At 35.4% G+C, this 18,315-nt stretch overlaps 1 protein-coding gene across 28 annotated transcripts in view; it reads right to left on the reverse strand.

Moving 5' to 3' along the window:
• Positions 1–18,315, reverse strand: part of ANK3 (ankyrin 3) — a 624,902-nt gene that overhangs the window by 13,763 nt on the left and 592,824 nt on the right. For 15 of the 28 annotated variants that reach the window (XM_070488170.1, XM_070488208.1, XM_070488195.1 and 12 more), the window contains 4 exons: positions 17,465–17,596; positions 16,412–16,555; positions 13,027–13,117; positions 10,396–10,774 (listed from right to left, as the gene is read on the reverse strand). In XM_070488170.1, coding sequence (XP_070344271.1) covers positions 10,396–10,774; positions 13,027–13,117; positions 16,412–16,555; positions 17,465–17,596 — 746 coding nt within the window. Of the gene's footprint in view, positions 1–8,569; positions 8,621–10,395; positions 10,775–13,026; positions 13,706–16,411; positions 16,556–17,464; positions 17,597–18,315 lie in introns of all 28 variants that reach the window. The other 13 variants (XM_070488264.1, XM_070488262.1, XM_070488247.1 and 10 more) reach the window with 4 other exon arrangements.

The raw sequence follows: 18,315 nt of genomic DNA on the forward strand, positions 1-18,315 counted from the left end.
GATTTTTCTGTTTTCTGCGTCAAGAGGTGACACTACAGATAAACAAATGGTAGAAAATCTAAATTCCAAGAGAAGCATGAAATCCCAATGATGATTACTTTTCTGGTGATGAGGTTGCCTTCTTCATCAGTAAATTGTTCTTCTGTGACAGATTCACCAGGAATGTTTTTTGCTTCCTCTCCCTAAAGGATGTGGCATAGAGATTAGCAACATACTAGATGGGCAAATCTCCACACCAACTCTATACACCACACACATGCTCTGTGGAATGTTAGAAAAAGAAGGTATAAATTCTGCTTGCCACTCCAGTGCAAGAGGAAAACGCTGACTCCACTGGTGGTTATTTAGCAGTCAATAACATTCAAAGCATTAGATCTCCAGTCTGTACAGGAACGATGGTTAGCAACAAACTCCAAGAAGGAAGAATTTGAAAACACGTAATTACAGAATGCAGTTACACATTGATAGACAAACCACAAGCTTTCATTTGCTGAAAAAAAATTTAGCCAACGACTAGAGCTCTACTTAGATCATCTCACTTTGAGTGCAGTATTTCTTCATTAGTCCTACCAAATCGCTCAATCATTTTTGAATTACATTTTGTCTAATTTGAATTAAGACAGTACCTTAGTTGGGGCATTAAATTTATCACCCTTTGTTTCATTTAAAAAATCATTTACTAAGGGTAATATATACATTTTTTGAAGCACTATGAGAAAAATTCAGGGTACAGAGAAAATCTTACCTTTTCTTTTTAGACTGAGCCTTTCATAGGTCTTAAATAAGAATATGTTTGATGAAGAACATAGTTTCAGAATACTATCTTCAAGTGAAGAAGTCTTATGTGATAACTGATTAATCTCCACTGCCACAGACAAAACACACACGCACGCGCACACACTCAAAAACCAGTACTAAAGCAATTTAATAGTATCTTTTCTTTTGTGACTATCTGATTTAGAAGGGGAAACTGTCAAAGATCTTCCTCTGATGAGTTTTGAAAAATGGAATAAATTCTTAACTCTCCAAGGTGGGCTCATATTTTTCTCCTCATAGGCAGCTTGGTAGATCTACATGGCTCCTTAATATCTCTCTAATTAGCTGTATGATTGTATAATAAGAAAAACCACTCAGAGAGCAAAAATAGGACTGTATTTGCATTACATCACCTTCCTCACTGGTCTTCAACTTTAGGTTAGTGCTGCTTACAGTTTTGGGGAACAAGAACAAACATCTTAAGTGCAGACGTATTCTAGGGACCTATTGACCTGTCAGTCAAACTTCTTGTTGAAAAGGTAACCTGGATAATGTTACAGTGCAGTGTACACTGGTGGGATTTTTTTTTTTTTTTTTTTTAGGAAAAATGGCAAATCACAAAGAAGATAGGTGCATTTCTGGGAGTGTCAGGAGTCCAACTCTTTCAGTGTTACGTCATGGAAGAGGAAGTAGCTCTGATACTTTTGTCAGTGCCAGCCAATGGTGAGAACAGTTTATGATTGCTTTACGTCACAACCACTAGAAAAGCAGTTCTGGTTTAAAATGACACAGTAAAGACTGTAACACTACGTTATTTTGCTAACAAAATTCTGTTTTCATTCTTTTTTCTTTTTACAAAGTGACTTTGTCTTCTTAGACACTGTGGGCTAATAGGTTGTGACAAGTAGGATGTATGACTCATTTTAACTCACTGTGGTATACAAGTGGGATGAAAATAGAAAAAGATGTTTCTTGCTGCTTATGTTTATTTCACCTCGACTCTTGCTTATAATTAGTTTCAGTTAGCACACTTAGGGAAGGAAATTGGGGAAACAAAGAAGTCTGATGCCTAAAATGCATTAAAATCTGCAACAAGTTTTTATGGGAGTGTTATTTATATGGTTGATATACATTTGGGAAAAAAATTTCATTTTATTTTAAAAGGCATAAAGATAGCAGAAAAGCCAATAAAAGGTCATGAAAGTCTTTGCTATAGTTTAAACATGAATAATAATTGAAATGTTTTTGAGCTAACTCTTGGAAATGTCCAGCTCTTTGAGTGTTAGACAATTCATGGATCCCAGGGAAACCTAGTAAAATTGAATCCTATTGGATAGGTTATGAATGGACCCTTTTGTGGGGAAAGATGCCAGTTAATCTTTAAATTGTTTGGACAGTCTCTGAAAGGAATATGAAGTAGGTATATTTATAAGCTTAGCGAATACACAGAAGTATATTGATATGTATTAATAGCCTTAGAAAAAAGCAAAGCCCTTCTTATAAATAACAAGCCGTATAGGTTGTTGAGATCTACTCTGGTATATAGGCATTTTTATTGTTCCTGCTGAAAATTCATAGTGTTTATGTATAATTAAAGGTAAAGATACATCTCTTAATCTTAAATGGCCATTAAATATATTCAATTAGTGCTTTTAATAAGGCCAGAATCAGTTGCCTGATTATGTAGAAGCTCACTAAATTGTGGAGAGTAGCTAGGAAAGACAGTAAGGAGTCACGAAATAAGTTTTTAAAAATTCATCCATCTTGGGGCTGGCCCTGTGGCCGAGTGGTTAAGTTCGCGCGCTCCGCTGCAGGCGGCCCAGTGTTTCGTTGGTTCGAATCCTGGGCGCGGACATGGCACTGCTCATCAGACCACGCTGAGGCAGCGTCCCACATGCCACAACTAGAAGAACCCACAACGAAGAATACACCACTATGTACCGGGGGGGCTTCGAAGAATACACCACTATGTACCGGGGGGCTTTGGGGAGAAAAAGGAAAAAATAAAATCTTAAAAAAAAAAAAAAAAAAATTCATCCATCTTTAATTCTGTCAAATATATTAGAGACCAAGTAATACCCAGGAGAGGTCTTTGGGGCCTCTCTTTAATGACAGAAAATAATTTCTAATTAGTTTCTAAATTTATTGAAAACAGTTTGTACGTTTAAGTTAAAATTTCTCCCCGGTCTTGTTGATAGCATTATTTTTGGCAATCCCTCCTCCCAACTTTTTTCTTCCCTATTTCAAAGGAAAATTACAGCACATATGGTGTCACAGTATCACCCCTGGTGGCCACCTTAATGAAGACTAACTGTACTTCCCTTTGGATCCCTGCTGAAGCATTGCATTTTAAAATTTTTATTCCTGTTTTCTTGAATTTTTGAATAAAATGAAAGAATAACAATATGAAATGTCTCAGTTTGCTTTGATGTACACATTAAAACTTGAACTTTCTAAAAATGAGATGGATATCATATATATATATGTGACATAAGTTAGCAAGTTACTAAGCAATATGTATAGTATAACTCATTTTTGTATTCTGGCAAACCCACTTGCTGGGGATGTGTGTACATGTACATTTTACATACATACACATGTTGATATGTGTATATAAAAACAATCTGAAGCAGACGGAAACATATATGTAAACTTTTATTTGGAAAGTCAGAAGTTTAGAAGTAGAAATAAAAATAGTTATTGGCATCTTACCAAACTTCACAGTTGTTTGGCGGTGCATTAAAGTTTCTACCTTTGTAATTACTGAATTTGCTAAGCAAATAATGTAAACAAGCTCACAGGACTGGTTAATTTACTTAAACTGCTTCCAAGCGTGTGAAACCACTGTGATATTATCAAATTATATAGAAATAAATGGATATGCTTATAAAATTTAAAAATCCCAAAACAAATGTGAGAGTTTGTTAACTTGACTCATTCCTTAGGGACTGGGAAATATTAAATGTAAAAAATGAATGAATCCACATATGAAATTAAAGAGAAAAATCATACTTTCACAAATGGCTAAGGAGACGGATCTGCCTAGACTTGTGGTAATGGAATCCTGAGCACACCTACTGCTTCTGTTGACACTTCGCAGCCAAAGCTAGTTCTGGGAGGGATGGAACAACCCCAAAATAGTTTTCAGCTCTTCAGATTCTAAGTGCTAGGGGGATTACTATGGCAAACAGTATAAATATGTCCAAGGTTGGACAGCCTCCAGGAAGTAGGTCAAATTCCCAGCATTCCACCCCCATTAAATAGTTTCCAGGAAAGAAAGCCAGTGCTGCCCTCTTCTGTGCCACTGGAAAGGTCTAAATGGCCAGGTGCCTAATTTAATCTAGGAAAATTTATTCATTTTTAATTTGTTTTGGAAGAGAAAGAATATAGTATTGTGGAAAAGCAGGTAGAAGGCACTTCACTAGAGGGCTAGGGATTAGGCTCTGGTCTCGGAACGGCTACTGCCCTTCTGTGTGATTTTGGGTAAATTGACTCATCTCCGATCTTGGTTTTGTCATCTAGGAAAAGAAGTGATTGTAGTCTCGATGATCCCTCTAGGTCCTAACATTCTCATTTATATTTTTGACAGAGATGGTTCCCATGTCACATTTACTGAAAACTACTGCAGTCTCAAGCTTTGTTACATCAGAAAGATACCAACATAGGGAGTAAAGAGAAAAGCAACTCAAGTGTGATCCTTTTCAACTGCCCCAAAAATCTGAACAAAAAACAAAAAAACAGAAATAGAAGGATTCCTATATATGTAATTTATAAGGATTTTTTTATGTCCATAGCTTCCAATGATAATTATAGCTATTCTTTAGCTTTTGGTTTCTCCGTCACATATAAAAGACATTTCTCAAAGGTTGTTTGAGTGATTCTATTGTTTATACAATACCCTCCTCAGTTACAAAACCCATTCTCTGATGATTCCACTCAACCTCCCTAAAATTACCCTGACTTCAAGAATTGGAGACTTGGGGAGAACACAGACTCCTCTGTTTTATGAAGCCTAGTGTATTTTGGTCGTTTAAACTTAAGCTCTTAATGTTATGTATAATTAATAATATATTAAGCTCAAATATATAACTCGCTCACTCTAACAAAATTACTTGAAAGCTAACTTGCTAATGCATGTCTAGAATTCTAGGAGACCAAACAGGAATAATCCTCATTGACTTGGGGGCTTTGATTGATGTTTTTATTGTTTTGGTTTTGTGTTCTCCAGAGTAAAACTTCTTTACTGTATGCCTCCCACTTTTTTTTTGCAGAATTATGTTTATTTTCTTCTGTCCTGTGTAGAGGAGAGTCACCTTCTCTAATGGGCAGATACTATGAAGGAATGGAGGCAGATTTGGATGCAACATGAGTATGTCATATGTTTAGCATAAAAATCAAGTTACAAGACAGTACGGTAGTGTGCTTTTTCTAGATGTGTCACTTTAAAATCATTTCTTAAAGACATTGATTATGGGAATAGCAAAGCCTGGGCAAAGAGTATGGCTTTGACACCTTCAGAAAAACCAAATTACGTATTCTTGCCCCTAATCCCAGGAACATGTGGGAGGTGACTGAATATGAGGATTTTATAGATAGCAGCTTGAGTACTGGCAAATATGCTAGACACCAGTAAGTAATTTGGCTTGCCCACAGAGAATTTTCAAAGAAGCGATTCATGCTTTTTTTTGACAGCTGCCTATTGAGCTCAGAGTTGATGTGGGGATAATTTAAGATTTAGGCAAGCACTTATTTTCTTCTCTAATGTTTCCAGAGTATTAGAAAAACTTTACTAGAGCAGATTTGGCAGATTTTCTTCTCTTCTTTCCTCTGAGCTACATGCAACGTACAGGCAGCAGGATTAAGAAGTTTTGGATACTTCTCTGCTCTCTGTTGGGTCTCCTGACACTTTGGAAACGGATGATAAGTTTGATAAATGGTTTTCAATAGATATTTCCCTTCCTTTCCTTCTCTCCAGAGCTGCCAACCAAGGAGCCTCAAGTTATTTGGAGCACATTCAAAGCCCTGCGTATTGAAAATGGCTTCCTAGTTTTCTGCACTCAATTATTCTAGCATCAAGAAAGATTCTCTAAAGACAGGGTAATGAAGACAAGCAGCAGACTGCGAGAAGCAGTCTGCTGGACCTTACCGTGTGTAAGGTCAGTGTTTCAAAAGGCCTTTGTGGGGGAAATCGAGTTTTATTTATAGTGTTCAACTGTGCTGTAACAGGGTGGAATTATATTTTTCACTTCCAGTAAAAACTGCTTCCTATACTTAAAAATACAGCCTGATTTTTTTGTATGTTAGTCAAGTTAAAAATCTATTTCAGAAGTTTTTGCCTGATTTGCATTATGTCACATACATCCAAACCAGGCTATAACTCCAAATTCTCAGTCACTGATTGATAATGAAGAACCAGTTTTCACTTAAAAACTGTTAAGCTAGTAGGAATTTGAGACTGAGGAGGGAGCCTTTTATTTCCTTCATTCTCTTTCTCCTTTATCTTACCTCACACCTCATTACGGCCTCTGAGGTTTCAACTGAACGTTTCATTTGATATGAACTATTCCCTCACCAAGATAGACTCTTTGTTCAACATATAAGACTTCTCCAGGGAAAGCTGGATACAAATGCCAAGAATTCTCAGATAAAATTACAAGTGCCACATGTCAAACACAGGCCTAGACAGAATGCTCACTACCATGCAACATCACTTCTTCCTTTTGGTGGTGGTTTTTATAAGCTTTCAAATGTGCAAAGAAACATATACAGAGCTGCTTAGTTATCAAGCATGCTGAATTTTCAAAACTACAAGAAAGGACTTTCTAATAATACAGCAATTCCCTATAATGATCCGGCTATAGGATACCTTTATAATCAAACGCCGGCGAATAACTCGAGTAGTGACTCTCCGTTCTTCTTCTGAGTTTGAATCACTCTCACTGTCTTTCAAGTCCTGATAAATGCATTTTTAGTATAATTTTACCATCACATTTAAAATAAAAGACATTCTGAGAAGGGAAATCAAGAAAGTTACTTTTACTGGTTTGCCTCCCTGAGGAAAATCATGATGTATATTTGTGAAAATCTTAAATTTAAGTGGAAGAAAATTTTGAGCAGGATTCTAAATGAAATTACTCTTTGTATGTATATGTGTGTATATATAGTAATCATATATAAAGTAACCATATGCAGGTAAAGATCACAGTAAATTATAAATTATTAAAAATAATTATGGAGGCTTTGTGGCATGTGAAACTACATGCTATTAATTATTAGTTTGAAGAAACATTAATATTCATTTTTAAACTAGTTTTAAATGTATATATATTTGACTTAAATGTATAACCTTATAGTTCAGGCCATGTTTCACTTGATTTACAGAAAGAGGCATAGTATTTCTGATTTGTATGAAATTTTGGTCATATTTGACAATTTTATCAAAAGCTATCTTAAACTTTATAAAAAGTAAAGAATTTTTATCTGCATAATTTGCCATATATATTTATATCAGAAGATTTTTATCAGCATAGTTGGTACCTAACACATGATTGGTACTGAGTTGTTCAAATGAGTGAAAGAATAATGTAAAATATGTTAAAGTTTGAGGTTTTATTTTAAAGATCTGTTATAAAATTAGAATTAGAAAAAATTTCAGAGACAAGATTATGGTACAGACAAGAATACAGTAATTGCACAAAATATTAATTTTTAAGCAATAAGGAGAGGAATAAGGAAAAACTACCAACTGGCAAACAATTTATAACTCTAAGGGAAACGTATCTTTAGCTTTTGCTTAAATATAGTGAAGAGTATTTACTGAATGATTTCCTTTCTAAATTTTATAGTGGGATTCTGAAAAGAGTTCTGGTATTTTATTTTCTAAGTTTACTAATTATCCCAAATTTGCTAGTCTCAGAGACATAAGTTGTAGTTACTATCTATTGGAAAAATCAATGGCAGTATTGGTAAAAATAGGAAAAAAACAAGTAAAATTGTTATGGGAGGTGTGTTAGCTAAGATGATTTATGAAATGTTAGTCAAATAAAGTAGGCGATTTTTCACCAAAGGTAAATGTAACAAATATTTTTAAATGTTGTAGTAACATCACCCTTAACTTTGTAGGAAATTTCATCTGAACAAAATACCCTACTGAATAATATGGTGTCAAAAGGAAATAGTTTCCAAGTTTCTTACCCTTTGCAAAGATTTTGGCTGCTAAATTCCCTATTACTTTTAAAATTTTTTTAGAAAAGGATTGTAAATCAAGACGCTTAGAATGATCTAAGTATTGTGAAAGGAAGTCCTGCAATGGCTCAAAAAGGCAGAAAAAGGTAAGAGGAGCTCATATTGTGAAAGAAAAGAACTACTGATCAGCACTCAGGGATTAATAGATTAGATGAGGCAGAAGGGAAAATTCATCTGAATTATCCATACATGGACTCTTAAACTGGGGCAAAGTTTTCACCTGGGTAAATTTAAAAGCAGCAGAACATATGTTAATGCTAACACTAACAGCAAACCTAGATGTCAGTTACATCATAATCCTATCAAGAATCATCTGAGACCAGCCCCTTACAGAAAGAAAAAGTGGCCATTTGACCAGTGTTTCAGTTTCCATTTTCTCCCTGGAGTCTCTACTAATCTTAAGGTGAAGGGTAGAGAGAACATGGTGGTAGAATCTTGTTCAGGGTTTCTTATAGAGAATTCTCTAGGAAATGGCAAAGAGGGTAACTAGGAGACCAAATGGAATTTTCTCAGTACTCCTTGTCATGGCTTGCTGCATGGAAAGAGGTGGAAAATAGCAGAACTTTACCTTGTAGCAGCAGGCAGTCATCCGTGTAAGAGCCGCACCCGGACTTTTGACCTGATTTTTTAGGGGACAAAAAGGGGGCTGTTTTCTGAGATTGTATATCAGACGACCTAGTTGGTTGCTATTGTACTATGGCCGCAAAAGAAACATCCTGACCATCTTTGGCTTTCTTGTGAGGTCAGGCTCATATCTCCCAGATGCTTTAACTCTATTATGAATTTTCATTCATTATGCCTTTATGCATTGGAATAAGACCAGTGACAAATACAAAAGGCACAAACTCATTTATAGGACATCTCAAAAACATTTTCTAATCGTAATTATTTTCCATTACTGATGAACTCAACTGATTGTCTATTCAGGGTTAAGACTTTCATTTTCAAACCCTCTTTATGCCCTCTCCCTGGTTCCCCAATGGCCAAAATGTATGCCCATGTACACACACAGAGTGCTTACTTATGTTTATATTATAATTTGACTTCAGAACTTCTCTATTGATTTTTAATAGGCTTCTTCAGAATAAATTTTCATAGTTAAAACATCACTATGTTATTGCTTCTCCTTATATTTCATGGGCTCTTTTTAAAATGGAATGTTCCATCCGAAGTTATACTGCTTAAATATACTAAGAGTTAACTAAAAGACAGAAATCAATATTTGAAACCACATTTGTCAGGAAGGAAGTGAAAGAAAGGCCCCAGAATTTTACTTCCTCTCACTTGCCCTCCTAACAAGCAGGGAAATGGTCAAAAGACAAGCCTGCAAAAGGAGAAGGAAAGGATATGATTAGTTGATAAGCTGACAACTAGCTCCTGAGTGATTGGGAGTTTACTGTAAGTTTTCCTAAACCTCAAATGAATCACAGACTCATTATTTTACAACAGACTTGTTTTTTCTACTAAAAACACTGCGGTATCGTAAGTAAACTAGATGTTTTAGGGAAAACTGCAAGTGCCACTATTCCAAAGATGTATAACTCTCAATCTATGTCTATTGCATAGTTCATGAAAAGACACAAAAATTGGCAGAGCAAAAAGCAGTCAAAATGTAGGAAACAGAATTGATTTTTATTTTCTTATATCAATCTGTAAGTCATAATTTCAGTTAAAAATTTTTTTATATCTAAAAATGGTAAACCTCAGAGAATTAAAAAAATCTGTTAGCTGATACCAAAAAAAGATATAAGTACAAAGAGGAAGCAAATAATTCCATGACAGTAAGGCTTTAAAATTATTAAAAACAAATATCAAGATAATTATCAACTTAGATATAAAAATTATTAAAATTGACCTTTCTCAATGCTGTCAAAAAACACTTGTGTATACCCACCTCATTTTAGGCTTGGGAACTGTGTTTCTTCACTTTCTAAGACACACTTTCAGGCAAGAGACCTTATAGAGTAGAACCCTCTTAAGAGTCACATGCTATAAACTCTTTAAATTATGCAAAAGAACCAGAAAGGGTCAGAATAATTATCCTCTTTCCATAAGAAAGAAGACTGGGTTGGGAGTTACGAAACCTGAATCCCAGATAAAATTAATACTGGACCTTAAAAACTAGTTACTTAACATCTCTGTAATTCTTTTCTCTCCTGAAAAATGGCTAAAGAGATGCTTATTCCTTTTTCCTACCCAATGAATGAAGGTCAGACAGCATGTTTTACTCATACTTTCTTTACCCTCAACATTAGCGTTACAGTTTTTGATTATGCATTTATAATTTGGAAATAGTCAAGAACCCTGGACCCGTGCTGCAATATTAATCAAAAGAAGCAAAGCATCAGTACTTTCAGTTTAAGTGACAGCATACTGGATAATCAGATGACGTACCTTTTGCTCAGACCCGCTGGAGCCCTCTTCTTCGTGTAGGTTAAGCCTTGGCTTGCCGTCTGCGGGAGAAGTCCTACTCATCTTTTTCACACTGACAGGCACACAGGGTTTAGGCTCTTCTATTACAAACTTGCTGGTTTCTTCTAGAGATTTCTGATATGCTGCTAGTGATGATGCTGGCTCCTCAACACGACCAGATCCGTGTATTTTGGGTTTCAGAGTTTCCTTAGCACTCTGTTTCCCTACATCATTTTGAGATTCTGGAAAGTAAGATTTTGTCTTTGCTTCTGGAGTGAGCTCCACATGGCTTCCATTTGCTTCAAATTTTCCAGATTCTCCTTTGAGATATGAGGTAATGGAATCTCTACACTGGTCAGGGCTGCAGAAGATAAAATGCAGAAATTACAATGGTAACATATGGCTGAAAATGGGCTTCACAAGCTCTAAATTTTTAACAACCATGTGTTTAACTAGTTTTGAAGGCGTAAAGTAGAAAGGCATGAAAAATCTGGTCACTGGATTTCAAACTCTGAGGAGCGCTCATGGATGTGGATATGGGGGTGAGGAGGTGATACAGGCTCCAGGCATCCCCAGCACTCCAACTCCCAACCTGGAGAGCTATGCTGTCACTGTGTTTTGTTTAACTGCACTTATACAGCTACTTGGATTCTCCATCTTCAAAAGTAATCCTGAGAGGTTCATGGACATACCCAGAGTTCTAGACCCACCAATCTAAAAGAGGAGGCTATCTCAAAATGCTTTTATATTGCCAGTGAAAAAACTGCTGACAAAGAACAAAATGAATTCCCGTGATGAGAGCTCTGGCATCCCCAAGAACTCCAAATTCCAGTCTTTGTATATGTTTCCAGTTGTGAATCCTGCAGTCATGCTTTTCCAACCGTAATCCCCTTACTTGGTTCTTATCTTTCTCCAGTCCTGACCTCTGCTGACTCTCACTGGTGATCAGGGGGTTGGTGCTCACCTGTTGTTTCTGCTTCCTCTGAGAACTGTGTTCCTTTCAACTATTAAAAATCCTTCTCTTCCAACACTTTCTTTTAAACTTATTTCTAATTTTTACTAGTTTCAGGATAGGCTTCTATTTTATTTTGTAGCTTGTGTATTGTTTTTAGTGTCTTGGCTTATTACCTGTAGACTTCTGAAGGCAGTAACTAGAATAATGTTTTACATGTATAATATATATACTATGTATACATATGTAAGTGTGTATGTATGTATTCTTATAAATCAAATTCTGATTATCTAAACATATTTATAAAAAAAAATCAATAGCACCCTATTCTGTATGTGTAAGAATAAATAGTCCCAGCATACTGTGAAAATCCTATAACATATTTCCTGCTGTGCAACAAAAATTGTGACTATATCTGAACATAGACATCAAAATTAGTACTACTTGTTGTCTTTGCAATTCTCTTTGGTAGGTTGAACATAGAATACTTTAATGCTACCATTCTTCAAAAGGAGTTTTGTAAACTCCTCTTTGGGAATTTTTATCGAGCAAGAAGCTTATCAGCAATATGAAAATATTAAGTATGGTTATGAAATAACCTCAGTTTTTTTGGTTTTGTTCTGTTTTGGCTGAGGAAGGTTTGTCCTGAGCTAGCCTCTGTTGCTAATCTTCCTCTTTTTGCTTGAGGAAGATTTGCCCTGAGCTAACATCTGTGCCAGTCTTCCTCTTTTTTGTATGTGGGTCACTGCCACAGCATGGCTGCCAATGAGTGGTATAGGTCCACACCCAGGAACTGAACCTGGCTACTGAAGTGGAGTGTACTGAACTTAACCACTAGGCCACAGGGGTTTTCTAATAAACTGGAAAAGAGTAGGGGCTGGCCCCATGGCCAGGTAAAGTTTGCACGCTCTGCTTCAGTGGCCCAGGGTTTCGCTAGTTCAGATTCCCCACATAGCACAACCAGATGCACTCACAACTAGAATATATAACTGTGTACCGGGGGGCTTTGGGGAGAAGAGAAAAAAAAAGATTGGCAACAGATGTTAGCTCAGGTGCCAATCTTTAAAAAAAAAAACAAAAAGGGGGCCAACCTTGTGGCCAAGTGGTTAAGTTCACGTGCTCTGCTTCGGTGGCCCAGGGTTTCGCCAGTTCGGATCCTGGGCATGGACATGGCACCACTCATTAGGCCATGCTGAGGCAGCATCCCACATGCCACAACTAGAAGGACCCACAACTAAAATATACAACTATGTACTGGTGGGATTTGGGGAGAAGAATAAGAAGAAGAAGAAGAAGAAAAAAAAAGAGATTGGCAACAGTTGTTAGCTCAGATACCAATCTTTAAAAAAAAAAAAAAAGAGTAGTTTTCTAAAGTAAAGAGAACATATAAATGAACGTATAAATCTTTGGCTGGTATGTAAAACTTTTTGCATTTTACTTCAGGCTATCAATAGTTCTAAGAATTATATTTGAGTTTAGGGTAACTTTCCCTCTCCAGATTAGTAGAATGAACCAACCTTTAAAGCAGGTATTATCCCAAAACTAGAATTGTAATTTAGAAAAAGAGTAATTGCTAAGAAGCATATATTTAAAACAAACTATTTACATGTAAACACATGTAACTTGTGTCTCACTTTCCTTTTTCTGAAGCAGAGCCATACCTGTCATCCATTCGATCTAGTAACCCACCAATTATTCTTCGAGCTTGAGCCGGGGACTCTACGTTTCCACTTGATGTCTCGTTCTGCCAACCTGTAATTGAAGACATTTCCAGTTCTGCTTGCTGAACATGTTTAAGAATAGCCTGTACTTTTTCTTCTGTCATCTCCTCAGACTCTACTCCTTCTTCAAGTTGAATGTCCTCAAACAGAGATTTGAGTTTTTCCTCCGTCATCTCCTCATCAGGACCAGATTTTCCTTTCTCTTGCTGCTCAGAGCTTACTCCTACTTTTCTAGTCTGTTTCAATGATTCTGCTGGTTTAACATCTTTTGGGACCCCAGCCATACTTCCGAGGTATTGAGGATACTCACTCAGATATACATTCTCCAACTGGCTCTCATCTACATCCACTGCTTCAGGCATTTCTGTTAAAGGCATTGAGTCTTCAAGTTTGCTGTCTTCTAAGGAAGTGTCTTCTGCAGTTACAACTGGAGGTCCATCTGCTGAATGTTCTATGTTTCCCTGGGAAGGCACTAGCCCATCACTCAGTCTACTGGGGGTTCTAAGGGGAGATTCTATGCTAGAGATATCACTAAAATAATCATCTTGCTGGAAAGGGGTGGGTGGTGTGTAGTGCAACCCTGTGGGAGTTTCCAGTTCCACTTGAAGGGAAGGATAACCTATGGAAGACAGTACATTTGGACTGACTGGAATGAATTAGAGTACATCAAACAAAAACACATGGAATGACAAATTATATCAGGTATGAAAATGTAATGATGAATTACAGAATAATGATAAATTTATTGGTTTAGTTCAATTAAATGTAATACAATGAAATAAAAGACTAGTGCAAACTATAATAAAATAGAATACTAATTAAGATATAGATTGTTTCCATCAATTTTGGTAATTTTAATACAGTAACTTAAATACACAGACTAATTTAATCTGATATAAAGTTAGTTGTCATTATGTAAGATACATTTATTCCATGGCCAAATTTATTATCTTTCTACTTTTAGCATGCAAAATCCATACTGTGGTGGACTGAATAGAGCAAGCCACAAGAAACCAATTTTTATAATTAATAACATAACTTATTTTAAGAACTGTACATATAAGCAATACTATCCAACTCTAGTTCTTACTTATTTCACATGAAATTTACAGCAAAAAAATGAATTTCATCTTTGGAAAGAAATTATTATTAGATTTTGGAGCAGTAGCACTGGGGAAAAAAATCTGAAAAGGTGTTAGGAAAAGGATTTAAAAAGCAGATAAAGTAGAAAAGACTCCATGTAAAGTTTTCAGGTGTCATAATGTGACAGAGATGAAAGGGTTGTGGTATATATGGAGGTCTTAGTAAACTTAGTGATAGGGGTCCACTCAGAACCACGAATCAAATAAAGAGAAAAAAGAAATGATACACAACAGAGACAGGAAGAAAACCGTTTGCAAAGAGCTCTCTGAATATTCACGACAATGCTATGAAACATGGAGGTTTATTAACCAGCCTACACAAAGGGGAAGGAAGGAGCAATTCTCTTGTTTGAAACTTTGCTGCATGGACTAAGGGAGTATTTTTCTTCATCAGCAGAGAGAAAAGTCAACAAAGGTCTGGTCATGGTGAGGAAAGGAAGTTTCACAAAAGTTCAACGAAGAGGAGAGACAGGAAAAGAAAGGCAACTAAGCACATTTTCTGAATTATTGGTCTATAAAGCTAAAGCCTAATTTTTCCATCAGTCCAAGGTAAATATCAACTTCGGAATTGTTGTAAATTCAAATTGCTATAGGTAAGTGAACATTTTTCTGTTATGGTCACCTCTAAACCAGAATCTTGCTGAAAACTTGGCTAAGATTAGCTGGGGTTCGTAATCTGCACAAGTGAACTTTACTTCATACGCACATCCCTAAATTTGCCTCAGAATTTTTAAAATGAGGAATATAAAATATTAAGATGTAGTAACAAAAAACTCTTGTGAATTTATTTAATGATATTTTGATTTGTAAATGTTAAAATTAAATGAAGTTTTCAATTCCATTGAATACTTCCATTTTTTCTAGTGATCTTGTTTATTAGAGCTACTTTTCTTAAAAAATTTTTCCCAATAAAAAATATTAAAAGATTCTATAAAGTATAACTTGGCAATAATACATAATATGATATTAACACTGGTCTATCTTTATCTAGTGCAAAAAGAGTTTGGTTACCAATATATGGTCTCACATATAAGCCAGGCCTTGAAGAGAGCTTTTTTCCAAGGTTCTATGGTATTTATAAACTTAAAAAGAAAACACTTTTGACATTATTACCCATCATATATATGTTATGTGGATAACAAGGTATGCTTTAAATTTTCTGTTGATTTTAACTTTAGTAAGCAGAAACTGTTTAAGAATTTGAGATCTTTTGTCATATAACATATGCACAATTAGGAGTTATTGATTCTTGTTAGTCTAACTTTGCCAGTTTAACAATGGAAAAAATTGCCATATTTTTCAAAACTTGAAATAGTAGAAAAATATCCCTAGCTCCTCTTCCTGCCTCCATACCATCATCGACATTTTTTGCTCAAAATTCATTATAGGAATAAATTTCCATTTGTGAAGGAAGACGAGCATCTTGAAAAACATAGTAAGATATTTGTTATACTTTTCTTAATACTTTGATGAAAAAGCCCCAATTTACATAATGAAGATGACATTATATAAATTAAACTAATGTGAAAGAGGAATTATTATGTTATTAGTGACATCTATGCTCATTGAATTAGATTATGTTGCCTTTTATATACGATAGACAAAGTAGGGTTTTTCTAAACAATAGTAGCATATGAACTTAAAATAATGCTAAATAACTAATACACTTTTTGAGTATACATTAGACTTTTTCAGTACACACTTTAATAGTTGATCCCCAAAGAGTAATTCACCATTTTACTTAACAATTTGTATACTATATGCTTAAACTTGACCTAATACTTGCTTATTGGCAAAAAGAGCTTACACTTTGGTTTTACTCATATATGAATAAAGTTCACTAGTTTTTTAGGTTAATATGAAAATGACAAAAGCAATGCATCTCTAGATATTAAGTTTTCTTCTATTTGGTCATATTAAATATTTGAAATACCAACTCTTTTAGTTAACTCATGCTTTTGTACCTCATTTTTTATAACTATTTTATATAAGTTTGTCTAGAGTTTATCAAGGTTGTTCTATCAGAGTGTTTATTTGCAGACTCTGGCAGAGAAAATGTTGTGAAAGTGAGAAATTAAGTCAAGCAAATCACAATTCAGTTGGTTTTAAGTGACTGCTTTGTTCTACTGCACTTTTGAATTTTATCAAATGATTAAATAAATATGAACACTAAATTCAATTACCATCAACAGGGTCATGGAAAACATTGTTCTCATCTGCAAAACTTCTGGTGCCTGAAATATTTCCATAATCAAATATTGGTCCTTCTAGCAGAGTCACTATATCTATTCGATTAATTTTTGTCAAGACCGAAGTTAAGGCATCAGCTGAAAAAGGAGAAAAAAAGGTTGAAACTCCAATTAAATTATTTTCTTCCAGTCATCACAATATCCACACAAAGGCATGGCTTTCTTGCCCCTCTTGTCATTTTCACTCCTCCAAATCTGCAATATCCCTCTCCAGAGGGCTCAGAAAGCTCGCTGCTTCAGGGACGACCGGTTACGGGCTTAAGAATCACTTTGTGAAGCTGTGTGTGATGACAGCAACATTCACTCCACCGTAAAAGGCAGACCAGATGGGCTTCAAAATAGCTAGACTCTTTTTAGTTATAAGAGGATCTAATAAAATTTTAAAATGTTCCTCTCCTTTTAGACTGTCAAACTGGGTCACCCTCATATTTGATGCTTAGCATTTTAATGACTTACTAAGGTCAGGCTGACACAGGCAAACCCACAATAACTTAGTCCACATTGTCATGGGTTGGCACTTGTCACCGTATAGCACCACTCCCCTCCCACCACCCCAAGAAAACTAAACAAAACCCAACAATATTAGGGAATTCTCTGCCACTACAGACCAAGCTGAATAAAACGATTTGATCCCAGAATTTGATTTTGTCCTTCTCTCTCTACCTACCTGCACATCCATCTCAGGCTATAGCAGTAACGTCACAGTCTTTCTGACTATCACCCCCATGATTTAACAGCTAAAACTGTATTTTTATTTTTGATGGTCACAGAGAGAACTACCGATAAAATGAAAAAAATTCTCTACTACTTGCCTTCTAAAAAGCTAGTTCCTAAAGACAGTTTAGGATGTTAGCATAAATTAAACAAGTATAATTTCAAAAGACTTGCTATTACTTTATGATCACTCTGATTTTGTTAACAGTAGGCTTATTTAAAATATTGGATATATGCAGTTTTGAAAGTTAAAGTAATATAATTTCAGCATACTTGTAGCATTTTTTCCGTCTCTGGTAACCCATTTTTTTAATAACATGAAGCTTTGAGAAATTAAAGAATTTGGATTTTCCACACGTATTTGATTGATTTCATCCACTGAAAAATTCAGTTCCCTTGCCAGTTCTGTAGAAAAGAAAAAGAGTTACTAAGATTTCATATTTTACTTTTATCACATATATTTCATAAAAGTAATGCTGAACTGCCACAAAAAATAAAAAGGAAAGGAATTTTATAGTAAAACCCAAGTACAGCCGTGGGCATTAATCTTTATATACTTGATCTCTTGATTTCACAGGAATGTGGTGATCATACACAGGCTGTGATATAATTCTCCTGAGGTTATTACTTAGTTACAATCAGATTCCCTTTAGAGATTATTTCATAAAGATTCTTGATCTGTACAAAGAGGATGTTGCTGGATTCTTTTAATGCAGCCAAATTATTCTCTGCAGTTGAGCAAACTTCATACAAGATAGTAGGGATATACAATTCATAAATATGGCACAAGAGATGCTGGTAGGATTTTCCCTAAGCAATCTTCACGAAGTACATCATTTATGCACATAATATTCTACTCTATATGCCTCCAAGTTTCATGAACTCCACTTAGGAGGTTAAATGATGACTCCAGGCTAGATCATTGTCTCATATGCTGCCACTTGTGTGAAAAATAAAAGGGAGATAGGTTTCTGTCCTGCTAAATGTGTATACCTATACACTCGATCCTGTAAATGCAGAGAGTGTCTTTAGAAAGACACATATAATGTGAGTATTAGTGGCTGCCTGTGGATAGGGAAACTTAGGAGTCGAAGATGAGAAGGAGACTTACTTTTCACTGTATA

The sequence above is a fragment of the Equus asinus genome, chromosome 2 (genome assembly GCF_041296235.1).
Source record: "Equus asinus isolate D_3611 breed Donkey chromosome 2, EquAss-T2T_v2, whole genome shotgun sequence".
NCBI classification, from domain to species: Eukaryota; Metazoa; Chordata; class Mammalia; order Perissodactyla; family Equidae; genus Equus; species Equus asinus.